Source organism: Hippoglossus stenolepis, chromosome 23, assembly GCF_022539355.2.
Source record: "Hippoglossus stenolepis isolate QCI-W04-F060 chromosome 23, HSTE1.2, whole genome shotgun sequence".
NCBI classification, from domain to species: domain Eukaryota; kingdom Metazoa; phylum Chordata; class Actinopteri; order Pleuronectiformes; family Pleuronectidae; genus Hippoglossus; species Hippoglossus stenolepis.
Window position 1 is genome coordinate 2,971,305 of NC_061505.1, and position 24,483 is coordinate 2,995,787.

Genomic DNA, 24,483 nt, shown 5'->3' on the forward strand with positions numbered 1-24,483 from the left:
CACACATAGTCTCCATATTTAGTGCAAATAAACTTTCCATCTCATGTTTTCACCCTAAAATCAAACGAGGTTCAGTTTTTCAGAGATGTGAACAGTCTCCATCATCACCTCTTCTTCTTTCTCTCTCTCTCTCTCTCTCTCTCTCTCTCTCTCTCTCCCTCCCTCTCTCTCTCTCTCTCTCCGCCCCACCCCAAACACACAGAAGACATGAGAGCCGACAGGTTTCCAATAATAACCTCTCAGCTGTTCCACAGACTCTCTAACACACACACACACACACAAACTTCATCTTTACATATCTCTCTCTCTTTTCTGTCAGTCTCAGAGTCTCTCGCTCACACTCTCTACCTTCATAGATGACTTGGCAGTAGGCATCACTGACGTCGTCGTCCGGCGTTTGCAGACGCTCTGCACACAGGATGAACACACGCAGCATGGCTCATGCACACACACACACAGGTCTGTCAAATCCACACAGCAGTGAGGTCCATGTGAGCATCAGTGTGTCCGAGAAATATCCTCAAGACGATCACAGATCAATAACAGCAGAAAAGACAGAGAGAGAAAATGGACGAGAGCCACAGAGAATGAATAGGGACTGAGAGAGCGAGTGGTAGAGCTGCAGCTCTCAGCTGTCTCTCTAACACACACACACACACACCCACACACCCCTGACTCCCTCTCTCTCACACACACACACACTCAGGGTAAGTAAGGTGCACTGGCTGACTCATGCACAACACACATACACATACACACACACACACACACACACACACAGTCCATTCAATCACAACTGGTTTAAAGGGCCAGGGACTGTGGACAGACCAACCAAAACCTTATCTTTGACCTTTACCAGTTCATGACTAACCCAACCACAAGTAACCTAACCTTAACTAACCCTAGCCACAAGTAACCTAACCTTAACTAACCCTAACCAGGAGCTCAGAAATGACCTTTTCCTCGTTAGGACCAGGTTTTGGTCGCCATGAGGTCTACTGGTCCTGACAGGGTCAGTGTTTATGGTGGGAGACGTCCTTCAGAGGAGACAAAAACGAGTGTACAGACACACACACACACACACACACAGACAGACACACACGGCGGTCTGTACTTTCAGGTCACAAATGCCTTCACACAATGAACAATCCAAACCCTGCCAACTTAAACCAACACGTGATGAGGTCACACACACACACACACACAGAGACACACAAAGGATGAGTGTGTGTCGGGGAGAATGTGTCTGTTGATGCAGTTTTGTTCAGACAGTCATTCAGAGGCAGAAGTGCATCACGTATATATTTAAAGAGATTTTATTTTGAAGGGAAATATGACCAAATGGATCAGGTGACGCGCTGACTCAGGGTGCGGTGACGCCCCGGTTGCCATGGAAGCCAGACGGCGAGGAGAGACTCCTGAATGTTTGTTTGTGAACAAGATTACGCAAAAACTACTCGACGCATTTCCACGGAACTTGGTGGAAGGATGCGACATGGGTCCGGAGAGAATTCATGAAATTTTGGCATTGATCTGGACGCGCATTCATTCTGGACTGCCTCATGAGCGCCCCCTACACAACCCAGAAGCTGTAAGAACGTCTGCGTCGGACTGTTGAGAATCACCGAGACATTAACTGACCTGCAGCCCAGTGAGATTTAAGACGCTTCATGTGACTCGAGAGTTAAAACGTCTCTAAAAGGATTTAACTAATTGCTTCAACAGACCAGAGGGGAAAAAAGCAAGATTAAAAAAAGATTAAAACTCGTGCGACGCCGTCTCTTCGTCACACAAACTGACTTTAATGCCGTCTGTTAATTCTCACAGAGAAAAAGGTGGAAAGTATCAAACCACAGCGAAGATGAAAATGAAAAACCCAGTTGGTGTTCATGAACAGAGGCTGTGGGCCGACATGGGGACTTTCTGCTGCTCGTCTATTTATAGTGAAAACCCACAAGGCTTCAGTTATGTCATGTGCACTTATGGGACAGGGGGGATTGGGGGGGTGCAGTCGAAGAAAACAAAAGCAAAACATTTAAATTATTGACTTTCTATCTATTGGTGATAGGAAGCTATGGAAACAAAATGTACATTTGGAAAAAACTGCCCTTTCCTTTATATTATATTAATATTATCTTATTACAAAAGAGTCTGTTCATGTCTGACTAACATTTATAAAGAACCACGCGTGTAGAACGTCACTCAGTGGAGCTCATACATCCACATTCTACCTGATCTGCTCACTCTCACATATATCAGTCCCCAAAATACGTCTGAAGATCAACAAATTTGAATTTCTGACTCAGGTTTATTTATTTACAAATAAAAAATGTGCATTAAAAACGGACAAACACTTACAGGCTTTGATTCTACTCACTTGTTCTGTGCAACTTAAATCAACAGGTATCTGTTTATATCAGGTACATTTTTTTCATCAAAATCCAAGAATTATTCTCTGGGAAATCAGTGAAAATATATTTTAAAAACATCCCATCTCATAATGAAAGTGTTTGGATCCACTTGAACATTAAAGTGACTCGTTCTTGGCCTATTTTCCATCTTCCCACCAAGTTTCACAGAAACCTGTTGAGTAGTTTTTGCAAAATCCTGCTGACAAACAAACAAACGGACACGAGTGAAAACAGGACGTCAGAAGAGGATCTGGATCAGTCAGAGATGAAGCCTTGAGAGTTTGGTGTCGAACTTCCTGATAGATTCTGTTGAAGCTTCCGGTAGTGTGCCTGAAAAGAAGAACAGAAACGGTGTCAGGCCTTGTGTGTGTGTGTGTCTTTGTGTCACATCTTGTGTGCGTGTGTACCTGCAGGTTGTTGTAGTGCGCCTGGCTGCTGCAGTGAACGTCCTTGGCGCTGCTCTCGCTCAGGTAGAAAACACGGCAGATGTTACAGAAGTATCCGGATTTAGGGACCACGAACTCCTGACCTGGAGGGACACACAGACACAAACGTAAAAAACCATATCAAACTATTTTCAATCTGGTGAGATTAATATTAAATAAAACCGGGGTTCCTCACCGAGGGGCTGGTTGGCTCTGAATGGCGGCAGCTCGAAGTCGGCAGGAACAGAAGGAGACTGAGAACGAGATCTCTTTGCCTCGGGTCCGACAATCTCCTTCTTCCTTTTACTCACAACTGAAGAGGAGGATGAAAAAAAAACAAACAGATTATTATTCTCTGGTATCGATTGGTTCCATACAAGAAAACCTCAAAGTGCTTAGAGAGAAGCGTGTGCTCAGCTCTCTTTACCTTTAACGTCCGCACTGCTCCATCCCTCTTTCTCCTCCTCTGCTTCCAGGCTCTCAGGCTGCAGGTCCTCCCCAGCGGAGGCAGCATCGATATCAGGAGGGTTCGCTCCTTCTACCTCCTCCTTCTGGATCTCCTGCTGCCCGTCAGTTGATAACGCTGATGGATCTTTGTCCAGGGACGATGAGGCTTGGAGGGAAGTGGGCGGGGGAACACAGGAGCCGGATTCCTGTTCTTCTCTCTCATCTTGTGCCCCGACTTTCCTCCCTCTAGCAGATTTTCTCACTGTGTTGAAAGATCATAAAATCAAAAAACTGTGATGCCTAAAGATACCAGTTATGACAAAATTACACATTTCAATGAACCGAACCTTGGTTTAGTTTAATCCAGATAAAACTTGTGTACGTAAAGAAAAGATATAGACGCATGAGTTTGTGTTACCTGGCGTCTTTCTGGTTCTCTTCTTGGCTCGGCCTCTTGTCCTGGGAGCTTTATGTTCTTCCTCCTCCTCCTCCTCTTCAACCTCTCCCACTTCATCCACTGTCACAAAGTTCCCGTTCTCCTCTATAATAGGTCAAAGAAAGAGACAGTTTGACCTAAAACACATAGTATCCCACAGAGATGTTTACAGATATCAAGAGTTGTGGTTTTTAAAAAGGTAACACAAACCTGTGTCGTCATCGTATTTGCGTTTAGCAGATGTTGATGTTTCCTCTGCTTCGTCCACCTTCTCTTCCTCATCCTCCCCTGCTTCATCTAGAGTCACCAAATACTAGAGAGAGAGAGAAGAGCGTGTTTACATCAATGAGACATGGGCCAGGAAAGAATTCACTAAATTTAAAATGTTGGTGTGGACCCAGACAAAAGGGCGGATCCAGGAAGTTATTTCTTTTTAAACTATATTTATATATAGGTACGTCTTGTACTGAGTGACAGTCTCGTTACCTTTGGGTTCAAGGAGTCCAGTGACTCTTCGTCCTTGCTGGGTGGGCGGGGCTCCAGCAGCCTTTGTTCACCTTTTCCCTCCTCCTCCTCATCCTCTTCTACGATTTCATCCAGAGTGACGAGCCCCCCCAGTTCTCCAGCCGTGGTCTCAGCGTCAGACTCTCCATCCTGTAACGCCACTTCCTCTCCAGCCTCATCTGCTCCCACCTCATCCACAGTCACCAGCTCCTTGGTGTCCACCTCCTCCTCCTTTTCCCGACCCCTTCCCATTCTCTTCCTCCTTTCTCCACCACTGCTGCTGCTGCTGCTGCTCTGGCTCCTTCGCTCCCTGGTCCTCCTCTCCTCTTTCTCCCTGGTCCTCCTCTCCTCTTTCTCCCTGGTCCTCCTCTCCTCCTTCATGGTGAGTTGCTTCTCTTTAGCAGCAGCCATCCTCTCCCTCAGTTCTTCCTCCTCTGCTATGTCATCAGGGTAATCTTCCTCCTCATCACTGACCTCATCCAGGTTCACCAGAGCACTCCTCACTTGGTTCTTCTCCACTTCTGATGTTGTGGGATCTTTGACCTTTGCTGTAGATGTACCTTCATGATCTAAATCCTTGGTAACCACTTTTTCGGAGGCTTCCACAATGGTGCTACACGTTGGTGCATCTTCTTTAACAGCTGCTTCCTCCTCTTTTGGACAAGTTTCATCTTTTGTCTTACTTGTTTTCTTCGTCCCTCTCTCGGACACCTCAGTGGTCATCAACTCTTCCTGAACTTGATCATCTTCCACAGAATCTACAATCTGGTACAAAGGCTCCTCTTCTGTGGGAGGTTGATCTTCAACCATCTCATCCTCCACAGAATCCAGAATCTGATACGACACCTTTTCTTCATCATCAGCCTCTTTGTCGCCCTTCAGTGTTACAGTGTCTTTTCTAGTTGATTTAACAGCTTTCTTTGGTCTTCCCCGCTTCCTTTTTCCTCCTGTAGGGGGCCGGTCATCCTTAAGAACCTCGTCCTCCACAGAGTCTAATATTTCATAGGTCGCATCCTCATCTATTTCCTCTCTTACAGTGATGTCGCTCTTCCTTGTTGGTGAGTTCCCTTTTGGAGTTTTTTCCTGTGATTCTCTGGCAGGAGTGCGCCTCCTTCTCGTCGGTGTGTCCTCTTTTTTTGTTTGGTCTTTCTTAGTCGTCCTTCCCCTTCTTCCTCTGGTGGATCTTGTCATAACGGCTGCTCTCAGTCGCCCGCTCTCCCACAGAGTCTAAGATTTCAACGAAGCCTCCTCATCTTCATCTGCTTTTCAGATGCTTCAGTGAGATTCAGAGTCATTTTGTCCTCTTTCTTTCCTCTTCCACTCCTTCTTCTATCGGTCCTTTCTGTGGTGGCGCTTCTTGAGCCAGTTCTTCTTCAATGGAATCGACCATCTCCGACACCTTCTCCTCTTCAGTGTCTTGGTCTCTTTTAGGAAGTCTTGCAGTGGTGTCTCGTGGTGTTTCTGATCTTTTGACCATCCTGTCCTGTTTCTCTGGTGATTTTACCTTCTCTTCACTTTTGGATGCTCTGGTCCTCAGGCCACTCCTCTTTGAAGATCTATCATCTCTTCTAGAAGTCGCATCAGGTTTCTTGTTGTCAGACTCAGACTCTGTAGTTGTTGGCTGATCTTCAAAAGAATCCACCACCCTATAGGCATCTTCCTCTTCTTCTATACGTGTAATGTCTGTAGACATCTGATCACTCAACGCTTCAGTGTTTTGGTCCATTATCGTCTGATCGTCAATTGAATCCAATATCTCAAAGGTTTCTTGTTCAGTAACATCACTTTCTTTGTTGTCACAGACGTTAGGAGGCCGGTCTTCATCTTTTGGGATTTGATCATCAGCTTCTTCGACATCTTTGGAGGGTTTGCAGGATTCTGCTGATGTCATTACGGCTGGGACCTCCTCCTCTTTATTTTGTGTTCTCTTCACATCTCCTTTGCCCCTCGCAGCTTGTTTGATACCTGTGTCTAACACTTGGAAACTACCTTCATTATTTGCCTGCTGATATTTAATTGTTGAGTCTTCAACTGCAGACTTGTCATCAGATGTGTTGCCCACTTGAATTCCTTCCCGAGACAACTGCTTTACTGTGGATCTGCCATCTTCAACCAGGTAACTCTCCTCTTGAACTGTTGCTCTTTTGTCTTCCATAGAAGTGTCTACCACCTTCTCAGAACAAGCTTCTTCATCATCGTCTTCATTGTCGACGCTGTCCAAGACCTGAAAGTTTTCCTCCTGCAAACTCTCAGGTTCAGGTGACTTGGTGTCAGAGCTGCCTACTTGATCCAAATCATCGATGTTATCATTTGTTCGGTGATCGAACGAATCAAGGATTTCGTACTTTTCACCATCATCATCATCCTCCTCTTCTTCTTCTTCCTTTTTCTCTTTGCCTTTCTCCGGGTCTTTGAGTGCGGTGTCCTTTAAACCAGTCTCCACATTCTGGTCTTGGCTCAACCCAAATCTCTGTCCCTGTGCAGGTGGATGCATCTCCGAGGATTTTTCTATTTTGGTCTCTGACTCAACAGTTTTTGCAGCAATGCCCTCTGCTGACACTTTGTGGTCAGACTTTGCCACTACACTCTCTTTTGCTGCTTGTCTCTGTGACACAGGGAGACGCTCCACAGACACGGCTGCTGATAGCATCTTTACCCTTTCACGTGCAGTTGAGGACGATCGGATTCCACAACTTGAGGATGAAGCATGAGAGCCTTTGAGTGGAGATTTTGTCTTGCTCCTCTGTGCTTTGTGACAAGAGGAAGGAGAGGTTTCAAGAGACAGAAAAGACGAAGAGGCAAAGGATGAGGATTTGGTCGGCTTAGATGAGTCCTTCGTCGTTTTTGGCGACACAGAGGTCGAGATAGAAGACGAGCTTCTCTTCACGTGGTCTTTGGTTGACTTGGACGAGGAAGAAGCGGAGCTCTTAGAGTCTTTCAAGGATCTAGTTGAGGTTTGTTTTGGAGCAGATGAAGCGTCTGAGCTTTGTGTTTCTTTTGTCCCTGAGGAGGACGAGGAGCTATGGGGGTCAGGGCTCATTTCTTCCACATCTTCAGCAACTTCATCAACAGTGACAAAGTCCCTGATGTTGAAATTTGGCTCATTAACAGCGAAGGCGTCTGAAGTGTGTAAATCATCCTGACCCTGGATCAAGAACAAAGAAAATCTCAAACTATGAAATAGATAACAACCATCAGTTTTACAAAGATAAGGGAAAAGGACGACGGATAAGTTACAGGACGTTTCACGGAATTAAAAAAATGGACATTTACCTTTTCTTGATGTGTGACTTCATCCTTGACACTAAGGTTGCTGGAGCTCTACAAAAGAATCATTAAAAAGAAGAGGGTCAGCTTCTCTGGATTAGTGACAGTAGAAAAGAAACATAAAGACACCATGATCTCCAGATTTGTACAATTGTATAATGCAAGTCAAGGATATGATATATGATGTAATATGATCAGTGAAGCCATGAAGAAGATAGAAATGATGTCATGCATGGTTCAAAAATCGATTCTATCCACAGTAAAGATACGAGATTGGGGAACATTGTTATGTTCTATCCTGAGATTTGAAGCCAGGCGTCACCTCGTTCTCTTCACTCTGCGTCTTCATCTCTTGGGTCAGTCTGTGCCGGCGAACCGCTGCTTTGATGGCCCTGAACACGTCCTGGTTAATCCGAGGAAGATCTGTGCTGGTTCCTTCAGAGGCGACCACACCGGTGGTGGAATCAGCTGGGACACTGGTTCCATCAGCAGGAGCATCTACAGTTGTTGTTGTTGACACCTCCTCCGTCTCTGCGACTTTCTCTACATCTTCATTTGCCTGAGGCCCAACACCGGAGTCCAGGACGATCTCAGGTCCCACTTCCTCCGTGTCCTCCTCCATCGCTACGTCACCTGCAGCCGTGGAACTTGGTTCTGCTGCGACATCTTCGCCAGTGATGAGTTCACTCGGTGCTGCTGGTTTTGCAGACACAGAGTCACTGGTTTGCAGAACAAGTTGTGGATCATTATCTGAACGTTCAGGAGGAGGAGACTGTGTTGGAGGCTGAACTTCAGCACTGAGTTCAAGGTTTGTGAAGATCTCACTGGAGTTTTCAAGACGCTGCTTTCGGCTCTTCAAACTAAATAAGAAAACAGAAAAGTCTATTATAAAATGATATGAATAATCTCTACATGATCTGTGGCCTTAGTGTAAACCTGCATGTGACCTTGTGGTTCGTAGCAGTTATCACACAGAATATTGTCAACGTTTTTATTTATAATTCACTTGATGAGAATCGACCGTAAAGCGATTTACTCACGATTCAACACGTTGAACTTTATTGCTGTGAAGAAAGAGAAAAAAAAAACATTTGTCAGTTTAGGTGCGAGGACAAGGGATTCCAAAAACGAGACTTTCATAAAGGCTGATGAGAAACACTGATGTTGGTAATTATCTAAACATTTATTCACATTTCTTATCTCTAAGTTAAGGACAAACAAACCTGAATGTGCACTGCACTGAGGAAGATCTGTACTTCTCCACCACCTGAGCTACACCACTGGAGTCAACCATCTCCACACAGATCTGAGGTGGAGAGACAGTGATGGACAGAGTGAAAGAAAGAGAGACAGAGTGAAAAGAAAGAGAGAGAGAGAGAGAGAGAGAGAGAGAGAGAGAGAGAGAGAGAGAGAGAGAGAGAGAGAGAGAGAGAGAGAGAGAAGGAATTAAGAGCTTTTAAATGTAAAAGGTAAATAGAATGGTTAAACTAGTTGGTTGTAAGGTTGGTAGGTAGGTGGTTAGTTCATTGATAGGCAGGTAGGTAAGTGGGTTGGTTAGTAGATTGTATTTGAAAGTTGATTTGTCACTGATTATTATTAGAAATTATTTCTTTGGGTTATAAATCTTTAGCTGAATCAAAACAAGTGGTTTGGGATTGAGGAGAGAAGTAACAATCAAAACACACTTTTACTTCACATATATAGTCTCTTCAGCCCACAACCAAAGTTTAATGTGAAAACTGGAGCTGTGTGTTGTGTTGTCGTTGTCGTACCCTGTTGGCGAGCGGCAGGAAGCTGACAAATTTAGCAATTGACGCCACCATTTTCATGACCGCCTTGACGAGGTCGACACTGGTCTCAGAGATCTCCACACAGAGCAGCCGCTCCTCCAGAGACTGGGGATCTGGAACACGCTGAAAAACCACAAACGACTGGTGTTAAGGACCAAGGAGTCAAGAAATATATAATTTCAGATTGAAATAAATTATTAGGAACTTACAGAGTTGCTCCATTTCATCAAGGATTTGTACATGAGCTCCTGCAAAAAGACACAGATGATCAGAGATGTTGTTAAAACACGTTTCACAGTCGACCAACATCTTTTCTCAAAATGGTTCAGACTGTTTGAATGTTCATTGAGAAACGGTTCCCAGGTTGAGTCAGGAGAGACGATCAAATTCATGTTGTGCTGTTTAACTCTCTCCTCAGTGTCCACACCTCTTTTGACTCAGGATACATGTACTCCAGGACAAAGTGGGACTTGAGAACGCAGCGTTTGAAAGAAATCTGCCTCAAGATGTGATCTTGGATAAAATCATAGCACGACCTCCAATTGCTGAAATGCACGAAGGCCTGGAGGGGAGAAGAAAGAAAAGATGTTATAACATAGTTCAACTGGAACAATTGTCCGTCTGCAGCCTTTTGTCCTCACCCTCCTCTGCAGTGTCAGCACGATCACGTTGTAGTACAGGGAGTGGAGAGTTTGTTTGGAGAAATAAGGCCAGACCAGCCTGGCGACGTCCTCCTGCCTGTAGCCTCCTTCTGGTAAACCGGTAAACATGAGTGTGGGGAACATGGTACTTCGACTGTTGACCTTCTGCAGGACACACAAAAAAACAGGGCTATTGAGGGGACTGATATCTGTGAGTGTGAGCAGCTTCGATTCATTTAATAGGACGGTTGGGCCTTGATGGAGGTGAAGGCTCTACTGCTAGTTTTAAACTGTAAACTACACGAAAGGAAATTGGTTACCTTGATATCCATATCTCTTCTGACAGTCACATATTCTTGGAGGCAAAAAAAGAGCAGAGTCACTCAACCGAACAAAAACCTGTTAAATTCAGCAGCTAAATATTTGTTTCCAGCCGTTTCTCTTACCTGGGATGATGAACCAAGGAGACACGGTGGGGAACACGAAGGGACCAGTAGCCATTGTGACCCAAAACGGTCCAAAGCTGCGCGGTGGAACGTCAAATTCTACTGACGGGATAGTCGCTCCGGGGGCAACATCCTTGCCGTCCGGCAGAGCGTTCGCAGCAAGCTCCGGTGCTGTAGTAATATATCAAAACCCATTGAATTTTTCAAATAAAAGGAATATAAAGATGTTGTTTATTTCCCCCCCAAAGACTCACATGGAGCTGAAGCCTTTGAATGTGGTGTCTTCAGCCTGCACACTGTGTGACCAGCGGCCTGCTTCAGGAGGCTGTACCACACTCCGAGCCGATCGGCATGAATACTGGACTCAAATTCAATAAAAACCTGAAACACGGATATAAAGGACAGATTATAAGAACAGGAAGTCTTTATTAAAGTCACTGAAACGTCTGTGTGTGTGTTTATACCTTGTTGAGCAGAGGCAGGTAGTTTGTGACTGAATCGATTTTTCTCAAAGCCTCCCTGAGGTCTCTGGCTTCGCTCGGAGAAATGTTATTGATGTAGATTATTCTCTCTCCCTCGTCATCCACCGACTGCATCGAGAACAAGGGGCGAACGATTAATCCGACAAAGTCAAATTAAAGTCTCATCTAACTGAACAAAATACAATAAAAGACCACATTTGAATTGCAATTTGCCACGAATCTGAATCAGTTCATTCCATTCAATAAGTAAAGAGGAAATAAGTGTGTGTGTCACTTACAGAATTCATCACCTTCATCACAGATTTATAAAACCCCATCTGCACAAAAACACATGAAAATAGGCAGGATTTCATTTTGTGGACATCTATAAAAAAACCTCTGAACAAAAACAAGCAGCACCGGACAAACACATACCGGTTCTGTTGTGATGCCGGTGTACACGACGTACAACTCCAGTTTGTTCCGTTTGAAAGTGATGCCTTTGAGTGAGCAGGCGGAGATGATGTGGTGCGCCGTATCAACTGTCGGCATCTCCGCGAAAGCCTCAAGAGGAAGAAAACGGAAAGAAATATGTATTATTTACACAAGTATGACACGGATACTCTTAATCTCTGCCGGACAGGAGTTTGAAGATGTTTCAGAACCTTTAGATTCTGATTCGGAGATTCTACTGATTTATAAATCCGGTGCTTACCACGCAGATCTGAGGAAGAACATAGATTTTGTCGTGTTCGTATTTAAATCCGAATGGAACGAGCAGTTTGGCGACGTCTTCCTCCGTGTAGCAGCCGTCGTCGTACTTCGGCAGGTTGGTGATCATCAGCAGCTTCCGACCCAGGTCAACAAACTGCTGGAGTGGAGACGAAGAGCGAGAGATCAAAATGAGAGCGAGTCATCGACGATAGTTTACCGAGATCTTTAATAAAACACCTTTGACTGGATGAGTTATTTCGCTCAATGTGACATTCAAGCCACGGTGAGTTTCATAAGGTGATTTGAGAAAACGTACCCGTTTTGAGAGGCAGGTTTTCTGGTTTAGCCGCGCTATGAACGAAAACGACGAAGGAAAGGTTAGAAAAAATATTTAGAAATTGAGATTTAAATACATTTTCGGTTCCAGTGAGACAAAACGCAGCAAAATCGCTTATATTTCTTACAGATTGTTTCTGGATTAAAGTGCTGTTCAACCATCTCCCCGATCATCGGCTGGGGATCTGCAGTTGAAGACGTGGTTACTGCCGGTTGTAGGTCGCTCACTGCTCCAGCTGTTGGCTCAGTTGAAACTTTGTCGGCCTCCTCAGCTGATTTGGGATCCGTTTGGTTCTTCGCGGCAGACGCAGGTTCTTCTAAAAAGAAAATGAACTATGATGAGGAGCGATATTTTAACAGGTCATTAACAAGAGCCTGTCCACTTCCCATTAAAAGGTGCTACAAAGACGTAAAGGAAACACTGACGGGCTAACACAATGTGTGCTTTGGTCTTTCTATTTAAAATATCACCATCCTTCCCCTAGTCTCCAACAAACCTTTTTCCATTGTAGTTTTCTCCCCCTCTTCAGTTGAGCTTGGAGGTTGGGAAGCCTCCATCTTGATGACAAGACCGGAAGCTGCAGACAGTTCTGTGGACTCTGGGCCTTGGACCTGTGCTGACGCTTCATCAGCTGTTTCTGTTTTAATGGTGGTCTGTAGCATCTGAGAACTTGTGTCAGCAGGTTTAACATCTGCTTCTGTGTCCGGAGGTGGAACAGCAGGAGGCCCGGTCTCATCTTTAATGGTTGGTGGTTGACTCTCACTGGATTTGGACTCCGGGGCTGCGGCGTCCGGGGCTGCGGCGTCCGGGCTGCGGCGTCCGGGGCTGCGGCCTCGGGGCTGCGGCCTCGGGCTGGGGCTGCGCGTCCGGGGCTGCGCGTCCGGGCTGCGGCCTCCGGGGCTGCGGCCTCCGGGCTGCGCCTCCGGGGCTGCGGCGTCCGGGCTGCGGCCTCCGGGGCTGCAGACTCTGGTTCTGGGACCTGTGCTGACGCTTCATCAGCTGTTTCTGTTTTAATGGTGGTCTGTAGCATCTGAGAACTTGTGTCTGCAGGTTTAGGATCTGCTTCTGTGTCTGGAGGTGGAACAGCAGGAGGTCTGGTCTCATCTGTCCTGGTTGGCGGTTGACTCTCGGTGGATTTGTCAGAAACAGCTTCCACATTAGTCAGTTTTTCTTCTTTGACCTCAGCACAGCTTTCTTCTTCCATGGGCTCTGCCACGTCCACTCCCGTTTCCCCAAGCTCCATCGGCTCAGCACCGTCGGCTTCTTTAGCCACTGCATCGACCGTGACCGGTTCCGGTTCGTGCTTCAGCTCAGGAACTGTCTCACTTCCCGTCACAACCTTAACTGAGTCTTCCAGCACCACGACAGATTGTTGAACCTTTGAGTCTAGTTCTTTTGACTTTAACTGAGTACGTTTTTCTGATATTGGGGATTCGGATGTCACATCTGCAGCTTTTTCTTCAACTTTGACTTTTGTTGGATCTCCTGCTGCAGCCAAGTTGTCCACTGGTGTTTCAGGTTCCTGCGAAGCTGAGGCTGTTTCCACTTCGACCTTTACTTCAGGGACAAGTTCTGAGACCCTAGTTGGTTCAGCAACAGTCAAGCTCTTTGATTTACTGACCTCGACTGTCTTTCCTTTCTGCTTCTCAGATGTTGCCGTTTTGGCGATCGGTTTGGACGGGACAGTCCCTGGTTTGGAAACCGAGACTTTGGCTTTAGTGACACTGGATGAGCCTTTGACAGCTGTTTTCTGACTGGGACATTTGCCTGTTGTGGTTCCCTTTGCTGCAGAGGCTGAAGATAAAGGCTTTTTTGGACGAGTAAGTGACGTTTTGACAGATGTAGAGGGAACTTTTCTGGAGGTCGTGGGTTTTGTGGATTTAGAGGTTTGAGATGTGGAGACACTGGAGACAGCCGGTTTTCTGTGAACAACGATTACATGGTTGTCAAGAAAGAGAAAACAGAGACATGAAAGTTTGAATGTTTTACAAGATCGTACTTGTTGGCAATCGCTCATTTTTAAATAAAAACATGTAATGACAAATGAATGATAAAATACAGGAAGTGGAAACAATACCTGTAGATTTGACAGAAAATAAAATCGTTCTTTGTTATATTATTCTTGTCATGTGTAAAAAGTTAAATTTATCTCACGTCCTGCGTCCTGCTGCTACTTATCAATGTTAAACTGTGAGAATGAAGCATATCTTACTTCAGAGGAGTCTTCTTTGGCTCAGTATCCTGCAAACAAATGAAATAAGACTTGATATTTTAGATTCATCTGATTAAAGACAATGTATATGATAATTATATGTCCGCTGTTGACACAGTCCAAGTATTCCTTGGTCAGTCATACCTCATCCTTGACGACAGTGACGGGGAATCCTCTCATGTTGATGCTCGCCAAGCTCTTCAGTTTCTTAGCGTCTTCCTCTTTCTTAAAAGTCACCACTGCCTACATGACACAAACACACACGACCCGGGATTACCACGACCATCGGGACTTTCATCAGAAAAAGGAGGTGTTGCCCAATGAGCTTGTTGCGATTAGGAAGTTATCCACTTATGGTACAATTTATGGACATGATGTCGACAGATTTTCTGATGTCAACATAACAAATATCATTATTTTAGCCAGAATCACAGCACTGTATATTCCATATTATGAAGAGACAATTGATTATTGGACTGACAAGCAGAAACATGAACTCTTTTGTTATACACACCTGCAGTTTGTGCCGATGCATTACAGCTGATTCGATTTCTCCAAACTGCTCCACTGCAGTAACCATATCACTGTGAGCGACACTTTTAAGAACCCCTCCTAACCTCACCTTGGTTGGAAGTGAAGAAGTAGGTCTACCTGACTGAGAAAGAAATACGTAGACTTTGATGTTATAAACTGAAAATGGTTGAATTTTATAAATAGTAAGAAAATGTCTCAGCGTCCAGGGAAACGAGGAAAATTGATTTCCAGCAATAGACTGTTGCTAAATGTCCATGATGCTAATACACAGACACAAACACACCAACCTTAGTCTTCGTGGAAGCACTTGCATCACTCTTCTTCAGGCTGGCCTTGGTTAATGTTGTCGTCTTCTTCTTCTTCGCTGCTGAGGAGGACGATGATGAAGAGGCAGCAGAGGATGAGCCCATTCTTCCAGCAGCGGGAGTAGACTTCACGTTTTTTCCTCCCTTGATCGACGAAGTGGATGACGAGGAGGAAGACTTCATCTTGGTTATCTCAGCGAGTAAAGTTTTAACCACAGCCTCCAGGTCAGTCTGTTTGGACAGAGACTGGACATCTAGAGAGACAAAGGGGACAAACAGTTTCAGAGGAAAGTTTCCACTGTGTTGCTGTTGTGGTGTAAAAATGTTTGCAACTTGTCGAACCTGTTTTTTGCAGCAGTTTCTGTGCCAGTCTCTCTGTACTGCTCTTTCTCTGTGGAGGGGACCTCTCTGAGGACGATCGTCTTTCTCGGCTCCTCTTTTGTGGGGACCTTCTCGCATCACTCCGTCTTAGCGGGGACCTTTTCACGTTAGTCCTCCTCGGAGGGGACCGTCTCTCGTCAGTCCTCCTTGGAGGGGACCTTCTCTCGTCAGTCCTCCTGGGAGGGGACCTTCTCTCGTCAGTCCTCCTTGGAGGGGACCTCCTCTCCTCAGTCCTCCTGGGAGGGGACCTCCTCTCCTCAGTCCTCCTGGGAGGGGACCTCCTCTCGTCAGTCCTCCTGGGAGGGGACCTTCTCATGTCACTCCTCTTCGGTGGGGACCTTTCACCTCTTCTCCCCGGTCTCTCCTGGCTACTTGAATGCGACCGATGACGGTCATACCGTGGAGAACGTGAACGAGATCGGGAACTAAAGTATGGAGAAATTATTTTAACGGTTGATTGAACAAATGGTAAATACAACAACAAAAAGTTTCACTGAGAGTTTTGTTAAATGACCTTCAAATGAATCTTTGGTCATTTTCCAAATATTATTGCTCATAATCTGAATTTGTGTCTTTCAAACCTGTGAGAGTATCTGGAGCTGCGCGGTGATCGTGATCGGCTGCGTTTCTCTCCTCTACCCTCCGAGCTGAAGTGGCGACGGGGGCTGCGGGAGTGGGAGGGGCTCTCATGACTGCTCTTCTTTTGATGTTGGTAAGTCTGCGCAGAGGCTGAGGACGAGGGCTTGCCATCTTTCCCTGCATCCCTGAAGAGAACAGGGAACGAGATAAGCAGAGGTTAATGACGGGCAAAGAAAATGTCAAAAAATCGTCACCAGTTTACAACTGGATTGGCTACTACTCCTGTCTGAAGACTGGAGAAATGTACCTGGGTTTGAGTACGATATCACCATTCCACTCTGGGTATCTGTGGAAAAACAAAACACTTGTTACTTGGTGACATAGAGACAAACAATCCTAAGACCCTTCTCTCTTTCTGTCCAGTATTTCCTCTCAGTTCATCGGCAATTCTGTCACAAAATTCAAAAGAAGAACTAACTTTGTCCGGAGGACTCTGCAGCTCTCAAGGTGAAGACTGGTGTTCTGGTGGGAGATCCAGTCCTGGCAATCAGAACAAAAAAACAAAACAAGCACAACATTTAATCAGACCTCATCAGTTTAAATATTAAATTCTCTGATTGTTCAACCTTACGGCAGCACGACAGAAGTTCCTTAGAGCTTCAGAGCTTGTCCCTCTAGTAAGTGTCCAATTCTATTTTCTGTTTTCGTATGTAAAAAAGGCAATTTTTATAAATGTTCGTAGTAAAAAAATAGTAAGTCATGAAAGTTAAAGTCAAAAAAGGCTCATGGAGTCAATAAAAAGCTGTGCATGAATCAAGCCTTATTTGACAAACAGAAATGAACATGAAAACAAATGTAACACCTGAATGTGGACACAAATATTAACACATTAAGACCCGAGCACCGAAGCTGAAAAACTCCACAGAACTGTCAACATGACTGAAACCTTTATTTCTCTCTGGAGCTGACAGACGGTGGTAGCAAGCGGTGGAGGGGAAGAGACGACTCCAATGAGTGTGGTTGGGGTTGTGGGGGGGTGGGGGGGTACGTGGTTTCTTCAGGAGAATCTTCACTGAGGAAATCAGCAACGAAGCAGGTAATGGCTCAACTAGAACTGTTACATGTCCCAGTGAAAGGTTTTCACCAATCCTTTTATTATTTAAATATTAAACACATAAAGACTCCAGCCACCATCAGAGAAAATGTTAAAACTTAAGCATTATTTGAAACCCTAAAAGGTTTTCTGAAAAACAGAAATGTCAACGTTGACTAATGCCTTTATTTCTCAGTCTCTGGAGCTGATAGAAAAATAGGTGTTTATTTAAATAGGTTTTAATGATGCATGAGGTGAATCAGTGTTTGTTACAGCAACAGCTGATCTTAACAAGTTAAGTATATTAGAACCTTTATACTTACCTCCTCCAAGGAGCTTATGTTTTTGCTCATGTCTGTTTCTTTGTTGGTTTGTTTGTTAGCAGGATTATAAATTATGGTGTGGATTCGGACAGAGGGGGCGGATCCAGGGATGTTTTTTTAAATAATTCTTAAACATTGCGAGATCAGGTTGATTTTTCTGTCGATTTTCATCAATTTCCCAGAGAATAATTCACGGATCTTGATGAAAAAAAACTTATATCTGTGAGCTTTTGTAAGTTCGTGCACTTTGCTTTAATTTAAGGAGACTGTCGGGCCTTGGCGGAGGTAAGCGAGTCAATTAGTGACATTCTAGTTACAGCTGCTTTTATTAGGCTTGATTTCAAAAGGCAAATGAGGAGTCACAGTTCTAGTGACAACCAAAACAAAAGGTCTTCTTCTTGGGGCTCTGGATTCTGCAACGTCTCGCTCTTCAGTCTTGCGTAAAATCAAATTTTTTCGGCACAGGTCTTTATCAGGAATGGATCAGGACAAAACCAAAAGCAGACACATCTCCATCTGGGTAAAGGCAGGTCGATGTGGAAACTGGCGGGAGGAAGAAGCCGATGCTCCTTCATTGAGTTCTCAAAATGTGAAATGTGGCGTCCCAAAAAAGAGGAAAATAATCAAAAAGATGGTCGAGAAAGAAAAATGTATCTCTGCTGATGTTTGATTCATGAAGTACAATGTTTACTGGTTGGCTTCAAGTTCATAGTATGTTTAGTAATGACTGAAATATGTTGGGAAACAAAAATAATTAAGAATACATCAAAAATGGAAGCTTGGCTCCAAAAAAAAAGGGACAGTGAACATCATTGAAACAGTTTGGAGTACATCACTGAGGTGAGGGTCAACGAGTTTGCAATTTATAGCTTACTTTTACAAACACAGCTTATTATTATTATCAATTATCTATTTTAAATGATCTCATGTAAATTAAAAGAAAACAAATTGTAACCCACAATTGTTTATAGGGAGAGTGCATTCTTCTACTCACCTTCATCTGAGAGCATTCTTTGAAACACAGAGAACAGGTATGTGGAAAGGCTCTCGGTGAGGCCGCTGCATAGTCGTACATCATAGCCGGCGCTGGCAGACCCTTGGACACTGGCTTCTTTGCTGGACCCTGGCTGCTGGAAGGCGCCTGGGACTGAAGAAAGTTCATAGAGCTCAGGACTGGCTGAGGCGGTGGATTATTGATGGGACGAGGGATAATCGTTGATCGTTCTGGCTGCTTCTGTGGTTGCCTCTGGCTCTGCTGCGTCTGGCTCGGTGGCATCTGGCTCGGTGGCATCTGGCTCGGTGGCATCCGGTGCATCTGGCTCTGTGGCATCTGGATCTGTGGCATCCGGTGCATCTGGCTCTGTGGCATCTGGATCTGTGGCATCCGGTGCATCTGGCTCTGTGGCATCTGGCTGTGCTGCATCTGGCTCTGTGGCATCCGGTGCATCTGGCTCTGTGGCATCTGGCTCTGTGGCATCTGGCTCTGCGGCATCTGGGCTCTGTGGCATCCGGTGCATCTGGCTCTGTGGCATCTGGCTCTGCGGCCTGGTTCTGTGGCATCTGGTGCATCTGGCTCTGTGGCATCTGGCTCTGTGGCATCTGGCTCTGCGGCATCTGGCTATGTGGCATCTGGCTCTGCGGCATCTGGCTGTGTGGCATCCGGTGCATCTGGCTCTGTGGCACTGGTTCTGCTGCATCTGGCTCTGCTGCATCTGGTTCTGCTGCATCTGGTTCTGCTGCATCTGCTTTATCTGGTTCTGCTGCCTCTGCTGCATCTGCCTCTGCTCAGCAACAACTGACCCTTTACCTTGAGTTGTGCTCGGATTCTTAGTGTCACTGTTGCCGATGAGCACAAGACCAGGTCGGTCAGGATGCACACCACGAAACAAAGTGGAAGAGGGTTGGGTCATGGATGCTAACTTGCGATCTGTCTCTAGTTCTTTCAAAGGAGGTGGTTTGCAGGCTTCAGGCGTATAAACTGTTCTGTCTCTGTCTTTTCTTGGCAGAGAAGAAGAGCTAACGATTGTTTGAGGTGTCTGGTTCGGTTGGGTCTTCAACTGCTTTGCTGGATCAATGCGTGGGGGAGCAAGTGAGCTCTGTATTGAATTGTACGAAGATTTTGCGACAGAGCTACCTTCCTTTTGAGGTGGTTCTTGACTGTGGCTGCTATTGTTAGTGTTCGCCAACAACATACTGCCACTCCCACCACTGTTGGCACTTCTGCCACTATTTCTTCCAATCTCATCCCCAACCCCGCCAACGTATTTGCTAGTATGTCCATAGTCAATCACTTTGCTGGGCTGGAGAACAGCTGATGACCCTCCAGAACTAGTCAAACTGTCCCTGCCAGTGGCACCTCTGAACGGTTGGGGTTCAGGATAGGGTTTTGACTCAGCTGCAGTCATAGCTCTATTGGTCTTCTGGATGCGGATTTCCCGCAAGATGAACGGAAGCTTGGCCGGGGTGAGCTGATCCTCAGGGTATTGGACTAGATATTCCAAATCCTCTCTTTCAAGTCCAAAATTTAAAAGGATGCTAGAAGCAGATTCGGAAGTGTACATGGGGTGACTTGTGTCAGTAGGAGCTGCAGGTTTGTCTGGTACACGATAGTCATAATCACCTAATTGTGGAATGGACTGTCCATCCCGCTGTCTGTCACTGGAGGCATTAAACGTACTGCCACCACTGCTTGTAAGGCTACATGAAGCAGGTGGCGAAAAAAAATTTGAGGAATCAGCTGCTGTTGATCCTTTGTAGCATGGCAACCAGGCCAAGGAGCTACTTCTACTATCAACATCAGGCTGTCTGCGTCCACCAGAGGCAGAGGTTGAGGACATCGGATAGGAAGTCGTCCCTGTGTTGGTAAAACGAGTGCTCTGGCCTATGGATGTCACCTCCTCTCTGGCTCTGCTAATATGCGAGTCCACAGACCTCTCTATGTCCCCCACGTTTACTCTGGCCCGACTCTGTTCAGGCCTGTAGTTCACTGGCATAGTCAGCAGGGATGGGATATTTCCACCATGGTTGGCCGGAGTTGCAGGAGAAGAGAAGCTGGACCCTGGTCCCAGGACAGGGGTTGCCCTCCGAGGGGGCCTCTCTGCCTGCACACTAGGGAGTCCATATGGCCCCTGGCTGGAACTCTGGTTCCCAGATTCATAGGGGTTATAAAGGGGATGAGACATGGTATTTGCAACCTTAAGAAGGTTAAGGAGTTTAATGGATGGAGCAGTCGGCTGGCTGTCAGGTTTACAGCAGGTCCATGGCTCTACAACAATGGTAGCTGGGCTTTCAGTTAAGCCTGAAGGACACGGCCTGCTCTTCAATCAGGAACAGACTCCCTGTGAGCCCTGCGTGGGGGGGGGGCCTCGTAAGGGCCCTGGAGCAGGATAAAGGGCACAACGCTCCAATAGCAATGCAAAGCTGAATTTAAAAAACAAAAAGGAAAGAATTATTGAATGAGAGTGGACATCGGCTTCCATGGGTAACATCCATTATGTGGAAGGTCTTGTCCTCTCTGGCGCTTCCTGTCAGACACACATTCACTCTGTCTATTACATTTCCTGATCTTCACTATGAAAAAAGAAGAGGTGAGGAAAGTCAGACATCTAGAAGAGAAACACTCATTTATTTCCTTTGCAGGCTCAACCCTGGTGGGAACAGTCGAGACAAGCACAGGCCGACGGACAAAGCAAATCGTCAAAATGCAAAGTTTCCATTTCAAAACATCTCGTTAATCGCAGGTAGTTACTGGCACTGACCCGTCTGATAAGACCCATTGGAACTCACATGGTTTATAATTTGATGGCCAAGAGATTTATCAGGGATTTTCAAATATTTGAATCGTGATACCGTCGTCACATTAACTTCTAACATAACTGGTACAAAGAAGCAAACCAGCTTCACGCACCCTTAAAGCTAAAGAAGTACAGTTAATAACGTGTTTTAGTGCCAGAGTTTATCCTAAACTTCTCCCTTTTCATGGCAATTAACTGCTGTGTGATGGCAGCGTGTTGACTTCGACAACAAGGTTGTGGAGAAGCACTTCATAAAAAGATCTGCACACAAACAATAACAAGTGACAGGACATTGAGCAGCGATCTGAGGAGGACTCATTCTGAGGAGGCTCTGGAGCTTCAACACAGGACAAGAGAAGAGGTTGTTTACAACAGGAACTGCACTGGGGAATACAAATGGAGGAAAGTGGTATTTCTTGACACTGGCCCTCTATTGATATTATTAAATTGTTCATACACCCACATTTACACTGAAATGACCATGTGGAGTCTGATACATTAACAAATGATGTAGAAGTTGTTTGTTATTGTAGCACCACATGTATCTCACAGTGATCTGTGGATTCAGATCCTCTTTCCCTGGTATCGAGGCCTCTCTGCGCGGACCTGTCCCAGTGACACGTTTAGAGATATGCAGACATTTTGCAAATACACGTTTTAATGTCTGAAAACACCTTTTGGCTTCAACGAGCCTGACACCACAGACGTTCACCATCCACACAGACCTGCGCTAGCTCCTGCTAACGCTGCTAGCTCCTGCTAACATTGCTAGCATGTGCTAACGCTGATAGCTTGTGCTAACGCTGCTAGCATGTGCTAACGCTGATAGCTTGTGCTAACGCTAGCACCTGCTAACGCGTCTAGCATGTGCTAACGCTGCTAGCATGTGCTAACGCTGCTAGCATGTGCTAACGCTGCTAGCATGTGCTAACGCTGCTAGCATGTGCTAACGCTAGCAGGGCAGCAGCGAGGCCCGGAGACAAACGACCGTGAGACAAGCAGCGGACACGTTTCTCTGTCCGCGGTTGTCCGACGTCGTTTCTTTTGGTTTCTTACCGTCACTTCTTTGCTTTTGTCGTCTTTCACTTTCAGGTTCACACTCTTCGGTCCGCCATCAGCATCCCGGAAGTTTAAGAGCGTGAAGACTTCCGCTTTGGTTGACGAGCCTTCAGAGTAAAAGCGCCAATGCTGCATTTATTATTGGGTTTACTCTGATTGTTATTTGTCTTCTTCGTATAAATCAATTTCCCATTGGTGAATAAACATACTCAAAAACTCAACAAATGTACGTATTTTAATGTGATCGGGAAATTGAGTCTAAAGAATGACTCGATAGCGCCCCCTACAAATTGTCACAGAGGGTCTTTCTATTCATTTACTTTCGCCTTGAGGAATGAAATATGGCACACGCGTGTAGCAAGCCAAGACGTTATATCTGGGTTTCTGCTAAAAACTTGGTTTTCTGATTATTCCAACAACCACTTTCAGAGTAAAAGACAAAGCATCTCTTTGCCCAGAAATCCTCGTCCCCAACATTTCCCAGAGCTGATGGTCACACGACTCAATCAGTCAACGATTCAAGGTTAACAGGACCAAACTTTAATCACATTTCCAAAACAGAAAATCAATGTAACATGTAAATCAATAGGCATTTACATTCATCACAGATGTGAATATCTACAGCTGGTTGGCGCCAATTCTGTTGTCAGGTGCCCTTAAATGGTGCAACAACTTCATGTGAATTAAAAGAGCGCCAGGGAAACCTCCAATCATCTGAAACAATGTGAAAAGACAGATTTTGAAGAAAGTTCCAGCTTCCCTATAACTCAAAAAGTCTTGTGTGGACCAACTATACTAAAAAAGACCAGCAGCTGACGTCTGGATCAATCAGAAAAGGAAGCTTGAGAATTTTCCGTCGACCCTTTCGATGGTTCGGGTTGAAGCTTCTCGTAGTGATTCTGAAAAAAGAAAGCCAGATAAATACTTAGACAGTGTGAGGCCATGTGTGTTATTGTGTTAGATTTTGTGTATTTGCTGGTGCGTACCTGCAGATTGTCGTAGTGTGTCTGGCTGCTGCAGTGCGCGTCCTTGGCGCTGCTCTCGTGCAGGCAGAAAACGTGGCACAGATTACAGAAGTAACCCAGTTTGGGGACCAGAAACTCCGGACCTGATGGGAAACAGAAGCAGAAATGTAAAATTAAAATAAATCTGACGTAATCGATATTAAGTGACATTGAGTGCGAGTGTGTTTCTCACCGAGGGGGTTGCTGGGACTGAACGGTGGCAGTTTGATGGACACAGAAGGAGACAGAGAACGAGATCTCTTTGCCTCAGGTCCGACAGGCTCCCTCTTCCTTTTGCTCGGAACTGAAGAAGAGGCAGAGAGAACAATCGATAAATCATTCAAACCTTGACAATCCTACTAAACCTGCGACGATTAGTCAATTAGTTAACCAGCGGGAGTGATGAAGCTAATATGACCGTCCAGTACTCGGCACAAAGTCTCTGGGTCTTGCTCTCGACTGAGGGGGTCTATCACCGATCTGACCCTCACCTATGCTCTTGAGCTCTGGGTAGTGACAGAAAGAACGGGATCACGGACACAAGCGGCTCAAACTAGCTACATCCATATGGCTGGCTGGTCTCTCTGTACCTTCAACATCCGCCCTGCACCGTCCTTCTATCGCCTCCTCTCCTTCCAGCCTCTGGTTCTCAGGGGGCTCAGGCTGCAGGTCCTGCCCAGCAGAGGCAGCATCGATGTCGGAATGGCCTGCTCCTTCTAACAATGCCTTCTGGATCTCTTGCTGGCTGTCACTTGATAACGTTGATGGGTCTTTGTCCAATGACGACGAGGCGTCGGGAGAAGTGGGAGGTGGAGCATCAGAGCCTGATTCCGGTTGTTCTTCTGCAACCACTTTCTTCCCTCTCGTAGATTTTCTCACTGTGGTAAAAGATAATAAATTAACACAAATGAAACAGAAAGAGCAAAATAATTTCAGTCATTGTACAATTATGAAGCCAGAGATAGACGTAGATGTTTGTGTTACCTGGCGTCTTTCTGGTTCTCTTCTTGGGTCGGCCTCTTGTCCTGGGAGCTTCCTTTTTCCCCTCCTCTTCAACCTCTCCCACCTCGTCCACCGTCACAAACGTCGTACTCTCCTCTAATAAAAGACGAGGAACAAAAGTCACAAAAAATGATAATAACACTAAACTATAATTCATACACTGTAGCTTATAAAAGGCTCCACATACCTGTGTCGTCATTGATTCTGCGTTTAACAGGTCTTGAGGTTTTCTCAGCTTCGTCTCGGTTCCCTTCCTCATTGTCACCTGCTTCCTCCAAAGTCTAAAAGGAGTCAAGAGATCATTAGCGTCAGCAAATT

General features: G+C 45.5%; 3 protein-coding genes across 11 annotated transcripts in view; all 3 read right to left on the reverse strand.

The window, feature by feature from the left end:
- dysf (dysferlin, limb girdle muscular dystrophy 2B (autosomal recessive)) overlaps positions 1–684 on the reverse strand; it is a 48,096-nt gene extending 47,412 nt beyond the window's left edge. For all 7 annotated transcript variants that reach the window (XM_047338702.1, XM_047338705.1, XM_047338699.1 and 4 more), the window contains exon 1: positions 349–684. In XM_047338702.1, coding sequence (XP_047194658.1) covers positions 349–436 — 88 coding nt within the window. In that variant the 5' untranslated portion in view covers positions 437–684. The remainder of the gene's footprint in view (positions 1–348) is intronic.
- Positions 685–2,288: 1,604 nt separating this feature from the next.
- znf638 (zinc finger protein 638) overlaps positions 2,289–24,483 on the reverse strand; it is a 59,929-nt gene continuing 37,734 nt past the window's right edge. For 2 of the 3 annotated variants that reach the window (XM_035149432.2, XM_047338834.1), the window contains 6 exons: positions 24,353–24,446; positions 24,148–24,261; positions 23,754–24,041; positions 23,357–23,467; positions 23,146–23,267; positions 22,677–23,058 (listed from right to left, as the gene is read on the reverse strand). In XM_035149432.2, coding sequence (XP_035005323.2) covers positions 22,984–23,058; positions 23,146–23,267; positions 23,357–23,467; positions 23,754–24,041; positions 24,148–24,261; positions 24,353–24,446 — 804 coding nt within the window. In that variant the 3' untranslated portion in view covers positions 22,677–22,983. Of the gene's footprint in view, positions 2,742–2,818; positions 2,941–3,032; positions 3,150–3,263; positions 3,546–3,701; positions 3,825–3,929; positions 4,033–4,205; positions 4,872–22,676; positions 23,059–23,145; positions 23,268–23,356; positions 23,468–23,753; positions 24,042–24,147; positions 24,262–24,352; positions 24,447–24,483 lie in introns of those variants that run through there. The other variant, XM_047338833.1, reaches the window with a different exon arrangement.
- LOC124851340 (phosphatidylglycerol--prolipoprotein diacylglyceryl transferase-like) lies at positions 18,353–18,841 on the reverse strand. The gene has a single exon (XM_047338835.1). The coding sequence runs from the start codon at positions 18,836–18,838 to the stop codon at positions 18,497–18,499; it is 342 nt and encodes a 113-aa protein (XP_047194791.1). The 5' UTR covers positions 18,839–18,841; the 3' UTR covers positions 18,353–18,496.